The sequence below is a fragment of the Lethenteron reissneri genome, chromosome 23 (assembly GCF_015708825.2).
Source record: "Lethenteron reissneri isolate LAM-NWPU_2019-01 chromosome 23, ASM1570882v1, whole genome shotgun sequence".
Lineage (NCBI taxonomy): Eukaryota > Metazoa > Chordata > Hyperoartia > Petromyzontiformes > Petromyzontidae > Lethenteron > Lethenteron reissneri.
The window spans coordinates 15,035,750-15,052,516 of NC_083801.1; the positions used below are offsets into that span (position 1 = coordinate 15,035,750).

The 16,767-nt window shown below is 58.4% G+C and overlaps 1 protein-coding gene across 1 annotated transcript in view; it reads left to right on the forward strand.

The window, feature by feature from the left end:
- Nucleotides 1–10,455: 10,455 nt before the first annotated feature.
- Nucleotides 10,456–16,767, forward strand: part of OBSL1 (obscurin like cytoskeletal adaptor 1) — a 35,909-nt gene continuing 29,597 nt past the window's right edge. Inside the window, exons 1-4 of the mRNA XM_061557404.1 lie at nt 10,456–11,044; nt 13,374–14,993; nt 15,561–15,830; nt 16,444–16,728. Coding sequence (XP_061413388.1) covers nt 13,391–14,993; nt 15,561–15,830; nt 16,444–16,728 — 2,158 coding nt within the window. The 5' untranslated portion in view covers nt 10,456–11,044; nt 13,374–13,390. The remainder of the gene's footprint in view (nt 11,045–13,373; nt 14,994–15,560; nt 15,831–16,443; nt 16,729–16,767) is intronic.

The window sequence follows — 16,767 nt, forward strand, 5'->3', positions numbered from 1 at the left end:
TGCGACGACCAGGGTTTTATAGTCCACGAGTGCTGATACAAAAAATAAATTTAAGAAAGAAAGAAACGCCCGTAGACGTTTGGCTGCTGGACGCGATTCGGAAAGCGAGGACCCACGGCTGGAAACTCGATGGGGCAGAATCGTAGCGATAACATCCAAGGACATGGGGAGGGGAGGCGCGAGGCAGACGCGTTCCAGCAATTCCCCGCGCGCCGATATTTCTCTAAATTCGCCCGTACTCGGCGTATATATCAAAAACAAACGTTGGCCCTGCGGCTGGTTAATTAACTTAAATTGGGTGACCGCCACGACTTGACCACGTGCTGCGAGCGTGAGGGGGGTGGGGGCTGCGAGGTGTAGCTCGGAGCTGGCGGTGCCGAAGTGTCTCTCCTATGCGTGGTGGGGTTTATCCCCCGGGTTGTCCAGTCTCCCCTCCGCATGAAGGCAAACTCCCAATAATGGAATTTGCTAATCCTGCCGAAGCAGGAAACCCCTGAACAAGTCTTGAGACTCGGCGAATGGGCGTATTTGTCGCATGGTTGTTGTTGTGTTTGTGCTCCGATCTATGATGAATCGTAGAAAATGCTAAGCAGTCCAAAGATCGCTTTTGAAAGTGTCTTCCTGTTTAAACTGGTGGTACGAATTCCACATTCTCATGGCTGGGGCAAGTCTAATCACACACAGGACGACCGCTTTACACATGGTGGATTCTACCCGACTTATTCATGATTCCGAGTCGACTCACGACCGGGATTTGAACTTGCAACCCTAAGAGTCACGAGTCGAGCGCTGTCCGTGCAGCAGCAATGGCATCATCGCCAGCCACGGTCCGTACCACGCTGGATGAAGCTACCAAGTTCAACAAATCCATCACGAGCCGATCTCGTCGCTTCATCTCCACAAGGAGCGTCCTCTCGGGCGCGTCCCCACCCTCGACCGCCACTCCGTCGTCCGCCAACGCGACGGGCTCGAGGCTGCGCTTGATCTCGGGTCCACGTGGTTCGCGTCTCTCTGGCTCTCAAGGCGATCGCCGTCGCAACCTTTCCGCCAAAGACGCAGGATCCCCCCCACCCCCTACCGTGTAGCCTTAGCAGACTACTGAGGCAAGTGCCGCGGTGGCCAGCACCACGCCCGACCGCCTTTGTCTCCCCAGTGGCGATGTTGACACACCGCACCGGGCACTCGCTTGAAGCTGAGTCGTCCTCGAGACCAGTTCGGACACCCGTGAGTGGGATGCGAACTCGCCGGTCCCCGAGTTCTCATAGCGCAGCGCACTAACCGCGACACCACCGCTCCCCACGCACAGACAGAGGGGATGAGAGCCAGAGCGGAATGCACGACAAGCAGGCAGGTCGTGGCGTGAGCTATTCCGTTTAGCGTTTGCTTAGCATTGACCATCGTTCCCCAACCCTCGCCCGCTCCCCCCCCCCCCATGTGTCTGAGCCCCCCCCCCCATGTTTCTGAGCCCCCCACCCCGGTATGGACGCTTTACATGGAGGCAGCGACCTCCTTGCACTCCGGGGGAGACGAACAGGAATTCGGTGTCGCGTCTATGAATATGTAATAAAGGACTCGACCACGATGTCTGGCTTGGTGTCCTTTATTCGGTTCTTCTCTCTTAACCCGCACGGCTGTCCTTCTATAAGACTCTATACTGACACTGATACTGCTCTCCTGCAGTTTCTCCCCTCGTCGTTCTCTCAGCCTCTCTCTCCTCTCGTCGCTCTCGTAGCCTCTCCCTCACACACAGCCTCGCCGGCTGTGTTCCCCGCAGCTCCTCGTCCGCCTTCTCTCCAGCCGCCCCACCGCTGTCTTCTCTCGCAGCTCCGCTGGCTGCTCCCTTAGCTGGCCACCGCTGGCCGCCGCTGCCACCCCTTGGCTTTGCCCACGTGGCCTTACTCTGGTCCAGTCCCACTCGTTCTGCCTTCCTCTTCCGGTCTCCTCCCTTAAGAACCTTAACCTTTCCTCCCACGTCACCTAACTCCACCTCTCCGTGACGTCACATCCGGGAGGTCGCCCGCGCCCGCATTACACCACCCTCCCCCGTGGAGAAAAACCCAGCCGACCTCGGCTGAACAACACCAACAGTAATGCGGGCGAACCCGAGCGTAACACACCAAAGGACACCAAGCATGCAATATAACAGTAAGAACAATCAACACAACTCAACAATCAATAACGTAGCAGAAGCAGGCAATAAATACACAGTAAGAACAATACAACATAACAATCAACGAAACACAAGGGATTTAGAGCGTGTGCGGGTCGCCGGCCCGTCCCGGACGGTCGGCGGCCCATCCGCGGAACGGGAACGTGATTGAGTTTGAGGAGCGACAGGGTGAAATCCCCCTGTCGCTGTTGGAAGTCCACCAACGTCCCGTGTCCTTGAAGGATCAGTCTTGGGCTTGTCCCGCGGATGCGTCTGCAGCGGGGTCGGAAGGGCTGCAGGGCTCGAAGGACCCGCAGATCTGGCAGGCACCCTCCGAGCAGAGCGCCTCGTCCCCTCCGGTGTCAAGGCCGGCCTGCCTGGAACAGGTACGACAGGCGCTCTAGCAAGATCAATGGACGCAGGCGGGGGAGAGTCGGCAGCAACAGACCCCGGCAAGGCAACATTGGGAGATGATGCATCATGTAGGGGAGCAACATACGGTTTCAAGCGCGACGTGTGAACAAACCAGCGGCGAGAACCAATTTGAACACGCGCCGACTGAGGATTAGGAACCTCAATGAGGCGGACAGGCCCTCGCCAAGGTTTGTGAAATTTGGGAGAGGTACCCGGCCGCACCTGCGGGCAATGGAGCCAGGCCAGGTCCCCAACCTTCCAGGGGCACTCCCCTTTGGAACGCCGTGCGTACCTCTCATTTCGGGCCTGAGCTTTGGCCGTAGCCACACGGGCACTCTCCCGCGCCTCCGAGACCCGGCGAACAGTGTCCCGAATGTAGTCAGGAAGCGGTTTACAAGGTCCCCTCACACCGGTTCCCATCTGCACATCCATTGGCGGCACGTTTTCCCGACCATACATAAGGTAAAATGGCGAATAACCCGTAGCCGCATGAGGAGTCATCCTGTACGCCGAAAGCACCCCCGGGATGTGCAGGTCCCAATCCGATTGTTGCTCACTCACCGTGTGGCACAGCATGGCAGACAATGTCCGGTTTAGCCGCTCAACCATACCATCCGTTTGCGGATGGTATGGGGATGTCCGGACCTTCTTAGTCCCTAGGCCCGCGCATACTTCCGCCAATAATTTCGAAGAAAAATTTCGGCCCTGATCCGTAAGGAGTCTCTCCGGCGCACCCTTGTCCATAACATATCCGAACAAAAAGGCGTCGGTAATGGCCGCGGCCGATTGATCGGGCAACGGCCAGGCCATCGGCCAACGGGAGAGGTACTCAACCCCGACCAGCAAATATTTATTACCCCTCGCCGAAGGTGGGAAAGGTCCCAAAATGTCCAGTGCCACCAATTCATTGACCCGAGACACCCGAATTGACTGTAAGGGTGGCACATAAGGATGTTTAGGAGGCTTACGCCGGGCACAGTCAGGGCACGCGCGGACGTGCCCCACGACATCCGTCGACATGCCGTGCCAAAAATAATGACGTTGCAACGTCAACAAGGTCTTCTGCACACCCAGATGTAATAGCGTGTCACAATGGAGAGTTCTAATCAACTCGTATCGGAGGGACGCAGGCACCACTAGACGCCAGTGTTCCTGGAGACTTTCCCTCCACATAAGCAGACCATCTCGGACCGCGGTTTCCGGCGCACCCTCCGTAACCGGACCCCCAACCTCCACTTTGGATCGCTTCCGCAAGGACACTAACGACTCATCCATCATTTGCTCCCTTATCCAAACAGACCGTGGCAGATTCAAAACCCCATCAGTCGGCCCCGGTTCCACAGTAGCATCCGACTTCTCCACAGCCAATACCACCGGCTGAGGGGGGGGTAGGCTGGGCGCACATCTCTGCGTCCCCGACGCACATTTGCAAGGGGAGCGCTGCGGCAACCTAGAAAGTGCGTCTGCGTTCGCATGGCGCACCCCTTTACGATGGTGAATTTGAAATGAAAATTCTTGCAGCGTGTCCAACCAACGCGACAGCTGGCCGGAAGGTTGATCCATTTTAAGGGCATATTGCAAGGCCGCATGATCCGTACGTACGATAAAGGAACGGCCGTACAGGTACGGTCGAAACTGACGTAGGAAAAAAACAACGGCTAAGAGTTCCCTGCGAGTGACACAGTAGCGTGTTTCCGCGGGCGACAGGACCCGGCTACCATACGCAACGACGCGCTCTACGCCCCCTTTAGACTGAGACAACACCGCGCCAATACCTGTGTCGCTCGCATCCGTATCAAGAATGAACGGTTGATTGAAATCCGGATAATCCAATGTTGGGGCGGTAGCCAACAGATTACGCAGACTCTGAAAGGCCGCCTCTTCCGGCGGTCCCCACGCAAACTTACGTCCCTTACCCGTAAGGAGGTGCAAGGGCCTCGCGATGGTCGCAAAATTCGGTACAAATCTTCGATAATACGAGGCAAATCCCAGAAAGCGACGTACATCCCCCACGGTGACCGGAGTCGGCCAATCTCGGACGCACGCCGTTTTTTCCGGGTCCGTAGACACCCCCTCAGCACTCACGATGTGCCCCAAATAACGGACGGACCGTTGCAGTAGGTGACATTTCTTTGGTTTAAATTTCAAGTTCGCGGAGCGCATCCTCGCGAACACCGTCTCCAGCCGCCTTAAATGTTCATCAAATGTGCGGCTGAAGACGATGATATCGTCCAAATATATGAGACATGTCTCCCACTGCAACCCCGTCAAAACGAGTTCCATGAGCCTTTGAAATGTGGCAGGGGCCGCATTCAGCCCCATCGGAAGGCAGTTAAATTGAAACAACCCCTGCGGCGTACGGAATGCGGTCTTCTCCCGTGAGGGCTCGTCAAGGGGAAGCTGCCAAAATCCCGAAGAGAGGTCCAGTGTAGAGAAATACTTAGCCCCCGACAATGCGTCGAGGGAGTCGTCCATACGCGGCAGGGGATACGCATCTGCCACCGATATCTTATTCAATTTTCGAAAGTCAACACAGAATCGCAATTTGCCATCCTTTTTCTTAACCAAAACCACAGGCGCGCCCCATGGGCTGTTCGACGGCGATATAATATCCGCAGCCAACATATCCTCCACTGCCCCCCGAACGTGTTCTCGCTCGGCCGGACTCATTCGGTGCGAATTCAACCGAATAGGGGCAGCGTCGCCTGTAGCAATGTGATGGTGAAGCAATGAGGTGCGTCCCAAATCCAAATCATTGGAGCTGAACACATCGGAATACGTCAATAACAATTTATGAAGCGCACCCCGTTGATCCACAGACAGGGAAGAATTTCCGTCACATAAGCTAGCAATCCAGCGGTCATCCGAAGCCACAGGCTCGGAAACACCAGCAACCACTCCCTGGCTATGCGAACAATCGTGAGCCGTAAATGCCGTGGTGGCATGTGCCACAACCGTGCCGGCTGGGACACAGACATTTTCCGTACCCGCATTGAGCACCTGCAAAAACGGTAATTGATCTGGCCGGACGATGGTCTGCGCTCCGACCAGCGCCGATCCGGCCGTTATCGAGGCTGAAGGTGACAACAAGATCCCAACCGCTCCAAGCCGACCAGGCAGGGGCTTCCGATACCGCAGGGGAATAAGCATCTGTGAACCAGGTGGAATATCAACAGATGCCACGGATAGCGCCTGCACTTGTACGGCCGAAGCAGGTCGCCCCCAGGGCGACGGCAGAAACGAAATTTGACGGCCACCCGGCAGTTCAATACAATTCTCATTAATTTTGATCAAAATAGGCATCTTAGCCAGAAAATCAGTGCCCAATAAACAGGGAACTGCCAAGGATCTTGAAATCAACACAACGCCCGAGGCCGACACATCCCCAATAGATATTTTAGCGTCCACCTGGCCCACGATGCCCATACTACCCCCGTTCGCAGCGACGCACGACCCGTAAACCGGACGCACGGCCCCGGGTGGGATGCCTAACAGATGAAAAATGACATCCGAAATAATAGTCGCGGACGCCCCGGAATCGACCAAAATGCGCACGTCCACCCCTTGTATAGACCCCGGCACGGTGGACGAACCCGTAGCGGCCGCAACAACCCTCCGTGCCAATTTGCGCCACTGCGTCACAGAGCGACAAGGCCCCGTCGAAGGTCCCTCTTTAACAACAACACTATGACCGCACAACGAAGGTGATGGGTGAGGTGTAAAGCCTTGCCGGGTGTCTGGTGCGTGCCGACTTGCCTGTTTCGGTGGATCCTTGGGCGGCTTGGCCGGTAATGAGGCCTCCTGTTGTGGCGGACCCGGGATGCGGGCCCAGCAGTCCTTCGCGTAGTGGCCCTTCCGTCCGCAGCGGAAGCAATCGGCGTCGTTGCGCCGAAGCGCAGGCCTTGCATCGCGCCGCCCGCGTATCGGCGGTGCAGCACGAGAGGCCGGTCCACCGCGGCCTGACCATGGCACCGAGGCGGCCGTCAGCTCCTGAGGGCCCCGCTCATCCGGCACGTATACCGACTTCGTAGGGTCCCAACCCAGAGCGCCACCCTCCGCGACGGGCCCCCCTGTCCACGCCGTGACCTGTTTCCATCGTCGTAGGTTGAATTGTGCATCCAGACATTTCGCCGCCGCCCGGGAGGTGAGCTTCTCATGCCCGCACACCGGCATGGGAATCCCAAGATCCCGCGACAGCTCGAGCATCTTGCCCAAGATGAGAGGCTCGAGCAGGTCAGGTGTTGTATCTGGATACGCGGCCATAGCCAAATCAAGCACTGCACCCCTGTACGCCACAGGCGACTCCTCGGGCGCTCGTTGTCGTTGAGCGAATCGCCGATGCGCGTCGTCAGGTGGCTCGTAGGCGTCGGCCATTTCTTGAAAAACTCCATATAATGTCCTCTTCTTCTCGGCCTTAATGGAGCGAAAAAAACGAACAGATTCGTCGTCCAGAAGAGTCGGCAACACTTCCAAGGCCTCAGCATCGGTCCATCTCGCAGAACGGACCGCCGCTAAAAATCTGCAGGCGAAAGCGCTCCAGTCGCCCCCAATGGCGAATTCCTTGACCGTGGTGAGATGGCGACTCCGACTTCGCTTCACTCCGCCCTCCGCCGATGGTTCCTCCGGAGGCAAATTCAAAATGGCGTCGAATCGCGGCGTGGTCAAGATGGCGGATTCCCGCCGCGGCACGCGCAAGATGGCGGCCTCCTGCCGCGTGGCCCATGGCGCCGGGAGTGAAGAACCCGTGGCGGCCTGTGGAGCACTCTCCGCTCTCTCCGTCGCCGTGCTTGGGGTGACGAGATGACACAATTGGCCCAGGGCGTCCTTGAGAGTCTCCAGTTGCCCAGCCACCTGCAGCCATCGCCGATCAGCGTCTGATGGTGTCGGCGGCCCTGACACTGTGGCTACATCTTCCACTCCCGTCCCCGCACTCGTTTCAGCAGGGCTCTCCTCCACCACCCTGGCAGGATCCATGTTTGGAGGGAAGTCTTCGTCTTCGGACGAAGAAGCCGATGCCGGCGCTGGAACATTTTTCTTTCTCACTTGTTTCGACATGCCGTTGCACTTCCGACACCAATGTAATAAAGGACTCGACCACGATGTCTGGCTTGGTGTCCTTTATTCGGTTCTTCTCTCTTAACCCGCACGGCTGTCCTTCTATAAGACTCTATACTGACACTGATACTGCTCTCCTGCAGTTTCTCCCCTCGTCGTTCTCTCAGCCTCTCTCTCCTCTCGTCGCTCTCGTAGCCTCTCCCTCACACACAGCCTCGCCGGCTGTGTTCCCCGCAGCTCCTCGTCCGCCTTCTCTCCAGCCGCCCCACCGCTGTCTTCTCTCGCAGCTCCGCTGGCTGCTCCCTTAGCTGGCCACCGCTGGCCGCCGCTGCCACCCCTTGGCTTTGCCCACGTGGCCTTACTCTGGTCCAGTCCCACTCGTTCTGCCTTCCTCTTCCGGTCTCCTCCCTTAAGAACCTTAACCTTTCCTCCCACGTCACCTAACTCCACCTCTCCGTGACGTCACATCCGGGAGGTCGCCCGCGCCCGCATTACAAATAGAAAGGCGAGAGTGGTGGTGGTGGTTGCGTGTTGTTGTGCGTGTGGAGGGGGGGGCGCCAGTGTCGCGATTTAGCGGCGCTGCGCTACGAATCCGACCACCCGGGTTCGATTCCCGCTCGCGGTCGGCACCAGTGACTCCACTAGGTCCTTCCCTAGGTCGACTCAGACTCAAATGAGTGCGTGGTACCGTGTGTTAACATCGCCATTAGGGAGGCAAATGTGGCCGGGTGTGGTGTTGACCACCCACCCACACCTTCGTGTGCCGTGCCGGCCTTCATAGGAGCTCGCTCACAGCACTTGTCCCAAACGTCTGTTAAGGCTACACGGGGGATCTTTGTCTTTGGGATGGAGGGGGGAGGGAGGCCTCACTCCACAAATGGTGCTCCCCATGACGACTAAGGGCGGTCAGGTCGGGTGGTGTTGGGAACTGAATTGTTTCGGGGTAGTTTCAGACACGCAGCGTGGCATCAAAGCGCACCAAGCCTGGCACAAACGCCGCCGTAACGTCAGCGACACGATCATTAATATCGTATATCTCGGTGTGTGTATATTGTGTGTGTGTGTATATATACCGTATATGCAGCGGACTGGCGATGATTATTTGAACCGGTCCTGGACCTCCCCTAGGCCAGCTCCGCCTCAAATGAGTTTGTTAGCGTGGTGTGTGGACGTCGCCGCTCGAGAGACAAAGGCAGCCGGGCGTTGTGCCCCCCCCCCCGTGTGCCGTGCCAGCCTTCATAGGTGCTCGCTAACAGCACCTGCCCAATCAGCGTGTGTAAGGTAAACGGGGGCTCTTTGACTAGCAAATGTGTCAATGTGTATTTATTTATTACGATGATGATAATAATAATATACAAAATGAAACAAATTATGTATTGATGCAAGCAGCACCAATAACACGATTACTTAATACAAATGCACCATGAAGATGGACCGTTGCCCGAAACATCGCCTACCGTACATTTATCTTTTTGAGGCCACAGCGTTGTCAACGAACTCGTCGAGTCCGCTGCTCTTTTGCGTTTTCCGTTCGTTGTCCTTCCCCCAGCAACATCCGATCGGCGCTGTTGACTACGTACGGCGCGAAAGAAGTCCACCACACAGTCCGCACGTGCGAGAGTGGCGTCTTGCCTTAGTTGGCTGGAGCGCCTGTCTGGTAAACAGGATTTCCTGGGTTCGAATCCCAAGCGGTGGTGCCTGGAAATGTCAATACCGTCGTTGTTTGGGGGCGCGGTAGGGTCGTGGTTTGCGTGACTGCACTACGATCTCGGCTACGACTGCGCCCGATCCCCGCTCACGGCCAACATCAGTGGCGATGATCCGAACCGGCCCCCTGCCCGGGTTCTCACGCTGGGTCGGTTCCACATTGCATGCGTACCCGGCGCGGTGAGTTAGACATCGGGAAGGCAAATCCGTCCGGGCGTGGTGCTTTCGCCACACCGTCATTCCCTTCACAGGCGCTCGTTCACAGCAACTCGCCCAAACAGTCTGTGAAGGCGACAGGACGTGTTGTGTTTTTGCTCCTTACACGCATCGTGTGTGCACGTGTGTGCCTGCGTCGTTCCGTTGGGAGCGGTGGTGCAGCGGGCAGCGCCTCGAACCCGGCGACCCGGGTTCGATTCCCGCTCACGGCCAACAACCAGTGACGATTATCTGAACCGGTCCTGGGCCTCCCCTAGGTCGACTCGGCCTCAAATGAGTACCTGGTGAGATGTGTAAACATCGCCACTGTGGAGACAAATGCGGCCGGGCGTGGTGTTGGCCACCCACCCCCTCGTGTGCCGTGCAGGCCTTCATAGGTGCTCGCTAACAGCGCTTGTGCCCAAAAAAGTATATTGAGGCTAAAGTCACGTAGGTAAAAATTTAAAATTTATAAAAGTAAAATAAAAATAAAATAAAAAAATCACGACGTTTCGGAGGCAACACAAGCTTCCGTCTTCAGGAGGAACCGTCACAGCATACTTGCTGTAATCAAGTGTGTGTTGCTTGTGTTGCCTCCGAAACGTCGTGATTTTTTATTTTATTGTAATTAAACTTTTATTAATTTTTATTTTTTACCTACGTGACTTTACCGAAAAAACCTAAGAATATGAATACTTGCAGTCACGAAAGCTTCAAATCTAGAATTATATTGAGGCTATACGGGAATCTTTGTCTTTATATTTGGGGGGGGGGGCGATGCTGACGTCACAACAATCTCCCCCTCGACTCCCTCCCTCCCCCCACAGACCTCTCCCCCCAACCATGCAGCCCCCCCCCGCCCCTGACCACCCCTACCCCCCTTGGAGAGCGTGGTGGCCGCCTATTTTAAACCTCCCCGAGCTGAAATTCTGATGACCCGCGAGGAGCTCCCCAGACCGCGAGGCCGACTCCCCACGGCCGTCAGTGCAGCGCCGAGCAGGGCGAGACGAGCAGCCATCGTCATCAACGTCATCATCATCATCCTCAACATCATCATCCTCAACATCTTCAACATCATCATCAACGTGATCATCATCAACGTGATCATCATCCTCAACATCTTCAACATCATCATCAACGTCATCATCATAAACGTCATCTACTTCAACATCTTCAACATCATCATCAACGTCATCATCCTCAACATCTTCAACATCATCATCGTCATCAACGTCATCATCATCATCAACGTCATCATCCTCAATATCCTCAACATCATCATTTGCAGTAATAAGGCCACGTGGTGCACGTCCTGGGAGACAAAGCTGAAACAAAGTTGGTGAATTTGCTGCTACTGCTGCTGCTGCTGTTTCCAATTGACGAGAGACAAAGACGGCAGAGACGACAACAATAAGAAATATAGAAGCGAAAAAAGCAATCAAGACCATCGCCGTCATCGTCGGCGATACGGACTAAGGAGAGCACACGTGCGCCGCCGCGTACGGGGAGACGGATTGAAAGTTGGTGAGTCTGCTGCTGTTGCTGTGTTCACTTCGACGGGAGAGACAAAGACGCCGAGGTCTTTAGCAGACAATCTGTCCGCATCTGTCAGCATCGCGAGTGACGGGGAGAGACGGCGAGGGTTTGTGTGGAGGCCTTCGTCCAGCAGTGGATTGACCATGACCGACGATGGTGATCAGACAAAACCGTTGTCGTGGCGTTATAGAGAAGACCGTATTTCTAGCGAGACAAAGGACAGCTGACGAAGGCAAGGGGTGGCGGTGTGCTCGGCTCCTGTGCGAGTCTCTTTACAATCTCAGTTCTATAATTAGCGTAATGTATAACCGCTGCTTGGTTGTAGAACCTTGTTTGACCATACTTCACCACGCTGGTCAATGCGGGTTGGTTCAAAAGCTCCCGGACCGGTTCAGATGCCACTCGCCACTGATCGTTCGCCGCGATCGGGAATCGAACTCGGGTTCGATACCCCCCCCGACGCTTGAGTTCTTCGAGAAGTCCATGATAACCACTGCGCCACCGCTCCCACTGCCCCCCCCCCCCCCGAGTCTCTTCAACGACGCATAAAGAGAGACAAAGACGGATACAAATAGAAGCGACGATCATGGGGGGGTGGGGGATCGGATCGAGCGAGGGGATTCCGTGAGGACCCCGTTAGGACCCCATATTCATCATGTAGGGCACCTAGTGCCCCCCCGCCCATCCCAAGCGAGATGTCATTCGCGTGAGCTCAGCGCCTCTTTATAGACACGGCCGCCTTGCGTCACGCGCCTGCTTTAGGGGGCAGCGCGTAAGGAGGTTTGGGGGGGGGGGGCAGGGCGCTGACCACGTGCGCGTGCAGCGCAGTTTTGTCGATTCGCTGCTGGATGACGACCTCGTCTCGCCGACCTGTGGGTCGTGGGGGTGATGTGACCCCCCACCCCCTTCCCCATACTTCACCACGCCGGTCGTCGCGCGCTCTCAGACGCGCTTATGTGGCCGTCTGGAACGCTCTGCCTCGCTGATTTGAGGAAGCCACCTGGAGCTATGGCACCTTTAAATGAAGGTTGAAAACTAATTTTTTGTGTTCAGTTCGTTGTCCTTCCCACGCACCTCCGATTAGCACGGTTGGCTACGGACGGTGCGAAATAAGTTCAACGTATCTACCATATGTACCGTACGTTGGCAGCAGTGTCGAGAAGTAAAACCCCGCTTGCTTGCCCATCGCCACGTGAATAACCTCTTGTTGTAACAGCTCTCTCGCTGGTTCAGCAATTCCACTGCCGGATGAGTTTTTTCCGCCCGAGGACGACCGCTTGTGTTGCGATCGAAACGTCGTGATTTGTTATTTTTTGTTTTATTTTATTTTCCTACCTACGTGACTTTACCGAAAGAACCAAAGAGTTTGGATTCCTGCATTCACGAAAGCTTCAACTCAAGATTGAGGTACAGCGAGTTGATCCTCTCACTGCCATGCAGCATGTCGCTTCGTCGCAGCCTATAGCACCTGGTTGTGCATCGTGGACGCCCCGCTCGAGCCACATCGTTGGGGCCAAAGCGTTCCACGTCTACTGGGGTCTGTCTTCAGCTTACTTGGTCTGACGCCAATCGGGAGGCATTCACGGGTGATATGATCCCCAGCCTTAGGGAACTGGCCATACAAAAAAAAACTAATCATACAACAGATTACACAAACACACAAAGACAAAGTTGCCCCGTGTAGCCTTAACAGACTGTTGGGGCAAGTGCTGTTAGCGAGTAGCACCTATGAAGGCTGGAACGGTACACGAGGGGGTGGGTGACCAGAACCACGCCCGACCGCCTTTGTCTCTCCAGTGGCGATGTTTACTACACACCGCACCAGGTACTCATTTGAGGCTGAGTCGACCTAGGGGAGGCCCGGGACCGATTCAAATAATCGTCACCGGTGTTGGCCGTGAGCGGGAATCGAACTCGGGTCGCCGGGTTTGTAGCGCAGCGCGCTAACCGCTGCACCACCGCTCCTCACCTCTCTCCACACACCCTGCATTGCTCGAACTCACTCGCATCACTCAGCGCACACTCGAACGAGCACCCACCCTCCCTCGCACCTCCACCGCTCGTCCACGCAAAGCGATGACCACCCACACTGCTCATCATCACAGACTCCGGTGCCGGCCCATTTCCCCACCTTCTCTCTGTACCACCACCACTCGCCACCCACCCCATCCCTCTCACCCGCACCACTATCCACGTACGGCTCAGCACCCACCCACACGGCTAACCCCTCCCGCCGCGCCACCCTCCCGCTGGCTAAATACGGGGTCCGCGCACGCCACTCCGCGCTAACGCCGCCGCCGCCTCCTCTCGCTCCCAGGACACCCGACCCCGGCCATGGCCTCTACATTCGGCGGGGCTCCGCGGTTCCTCTCCCGACCGCGGCCCCCGCGTGGCCTCGTCCCGGGCGCGGACGCCACCATCAACTGCAAGATCGCGGGCGAGCCGGCGCCCGTCGTCGTCTGGGAGAAGGGGGGCGAGCGGCTGGGGGCGGGGGGCCGCTACCGGCCCTACGAGGACGGCGACGGCGGCTACGGCCTCGTCATCAGCGAGGTGCGCGGCGACGACAGCGGCCTCTACACGTGCCGCGCCTCCAACGGCGTGGGCGAGGCCTACATGGCCGTGACCCTCAACGTGCCGGCGGCGGTGGCCCTGGCGGCGGAGGGACCGCCGGGCGTGACCCCGTCCACACGGACACCGCCACCAACACGGACACCGCCAACCACACAGACACCACCAACCACACAGACACTGCCACCAACACAGACACCACCAACCACACAGACACCACCAACCACACAGACACCACCAACCACACAGACACCACCAACCACACAGACACCACCAACCACACAGACACCACCACCAACACAGACACCACCAACCACACAGACACCGCCACCACGGACTCTGCCCACTCAATCTCGGCCCACGTCGACGTCAACTCCGAGCCGGACTCGTCCCGCGTTCGAGTCGGCCCCGCGCTCGGTGCGCGTCCGCGCCGGTCGCGACGCCGCCTTCTCGTGCCGCGCGTCCGGCCAGCCGCGGCCCCGCGTGTCGTGGGAGAAGGGCGGCCGCGCCATCGACCACGCCGCGGACGGGGGCGGCCGCTACGTGGTGAGCGAGTCGGCGACGAGCGACGCGGCGTGCACGGCCTCCGTGCTGCGCGTGTACTGCGCTCGCGCGGCGGTCGACGCGGCCGAGATCGTGTGCCGAGCCGCGAACGCGGCCGGGGAGGTGACCGCCACGGTGAGGCTCGAGGTGGACGAGGAGGAGGTGGCGGACGACGTGGAGGAGAAGGGGTCTCTTCGCTCGAGGCGAGAACCCTCGCGGTCACGGGGCAGCTCGGCGTGTCCGCACGCCAATGGCGAGAGAAAGAGTGGCGGTTACGAGGACCGGGTAGGTGGTGGTGATGGTGGTGGTGATGATGATGACCACGAATGGAGGAAGCAGAAGGAGGAGGAGGAGGAATATTTTTCGCCTCGGTTACTCGAGGCCAAGCGACGGATGGAAGGTCTGGGTCTGGAATTGAAGAAACTCCGCGATGGGAGCGCGTGCGGGCGAGACGACCTCATCTCGTCCGCACATCGGCATCACAAGCAGCAGCAGCAGCATCATCGCCACCACCGTCATCAACGTCACCACGAACAGCAGCAGCAGCAGGAGCCGCCGCCCGTGAAGCCCATGAGCTACACCATCTCGGAGGGGAAGCACGCCAAGTTCAGCTGCAACGTGACGGGCAAGCCGAGGCCGCGCATCGTCTGGAAGAAGGAGGGACGCGAGCTGGCCGAGGGCCGGCGCCACCTCCTCTACGAGAGCGACGAGGGCCTCTTCGTGCTCAAGGTGCTCTACTGCCGCGCGCGCGACCAGGGCCTCTACACCTGCGAGGCCTCCAACCGCGTCGGCTTCACCTACAGCGCCGTGCAGCTGCACGTCAAAGGTTCGGGAACCCCTCGTCCTCTCCGCGGTTCTGCCGAGCGCTCCGTGTCTTGTCCCGTCCGTTATTATAAAGGGGGGGAGGGGGGGCGGGGGGGGGGGGCAGGGTCGCCCGGTGGTGGGAGCAAAAAGAGGCAATTGTCCCCGGGCCTCGCAGTCAAGGGGGCCCTACAACGGTGCCGGTCGTATCGTCGTTGACGGATAAGGGGCCCGCGTGGCACCCTGTCCTCTGGCCGCTCTGTAGACGGGCATGCCGTCACGTTCTGACCCGCCCCTACTAGATATCTGTGGTGGGGAAAAAAAGCTTTATAGCTCATCGGATTCCTCCAGTATAAACTGATTCTGACGTGTTCCACTGTATGGCTCACTGAGCTGCCCCCTAGCTAAGCAATCGTTTTTGCCATTTCTGAAATCGCCGTCTGCCGAGTGGCATCTGTTGCGTTCCATCTGCGCGCCTCCCACTCCTCGCTCTCGCGAGTGCTTCGCCGACAATCTGCTCTGCCGGCTTGGGTAGGCGCTCGCTAACAGCGACTCCGTGGGCACCCCCCCCCCCCCCCCCCCACCGCCTTAGAGCCGCCGTGCCCGTTCCGGAGCCGGCTGCATGACACGGAGGCGCGGGAGGGCGGTGTCGCCACCCTGGAGTGCGAGGTGGCGCGCGCCGGGGACGAGGCGGCGTGGTTCCTGGAGGAGCGGCGACTGGGGCACTCGGAGAAGCACGCCGTGGAGAGCTCGGGCAAGCTGCGCCGCCTCGTCGTGCACGACCTCGGCCCCGACGACGACGGGGTGTACGTGTGCGAGACCGCCGACGGGAGCCGCACCGTGGCCGAGCTGAGCGTCACAGGTGGGCCTCAGTAGAAAGGATGGAGCGGGGGGCCTGTGGGGCAGGGCGGGTGGAGCAGATGCCCCGAGCAGGTCCCCCCCCCTCCCGTCTCCCTCCTCCTTTCCTTGTCCCCGAATGGGTAGCCACATTTTTGGGAATGAAGCGAGCAAAGCGGTGGTTCAAATTGTTGGTGGGGCGGTGCCATTGTAGCCAGAGGGGCGTTAGGGTGGTCCCTTGCACCGGCAACCAAGATACCTGCTTGATACGGCTCTGAACCATTAGGGCTGCAGTGTTGTAACGTGGAGTTGATGTTTTGTGGTTCCTCGGCTCCGTATTACAGGTCAGAGAGGCTCCGTATCACGGGTCTAGGCCACGTATAGGTTGTCGGTGGAGGGGCGGTGGGGTGCCTGGTCTCCACCGCAGACTGCTTCGGGCCTCAATTCAATCCGAGGGGTCCTCAGAAATAAAGTGGTGGCCTCATAGGGGGGCCTCCCGTGGCATTTTGCCCCAAGCCTCCAAAAACAAAACCTTGCCAGTCATGGGCGGCCAGTCCGTACTTTTACCTTTACTCGACTTTACACCCCTTTACTCACCTGCGCTCACCCGTGCTCACCTGCGTTTTCGCCCCGGGCAGGTAAGATCGCAAAGCGGCTGCCCCGGCGGGTGAAGGTGGCGGCGGGCGGCGGCGCCGTGCTGGAGGCGGAGGTGGCGCGCTCCGGCGGCCAGGTCCACTGGCTGTGGGCCGGCCGGGAGGTGCGGCCGGAGGACCACGGGGAAGGGGACGACCCCCGCGCCCGGGCCGCGAGGGATGGGGCGAAGCGGCACACGCTCACCCTGCGTGCCCTCGAGCTGCATGACAGCGGCCCCGTGGTGTTCGTGGCGGACGGATCGCGATCGACCACCCAGCTCCTCGTCGTGGGTGCGGATCGACTGTCGTCGTCGTTGTTAGTTGTTGTTG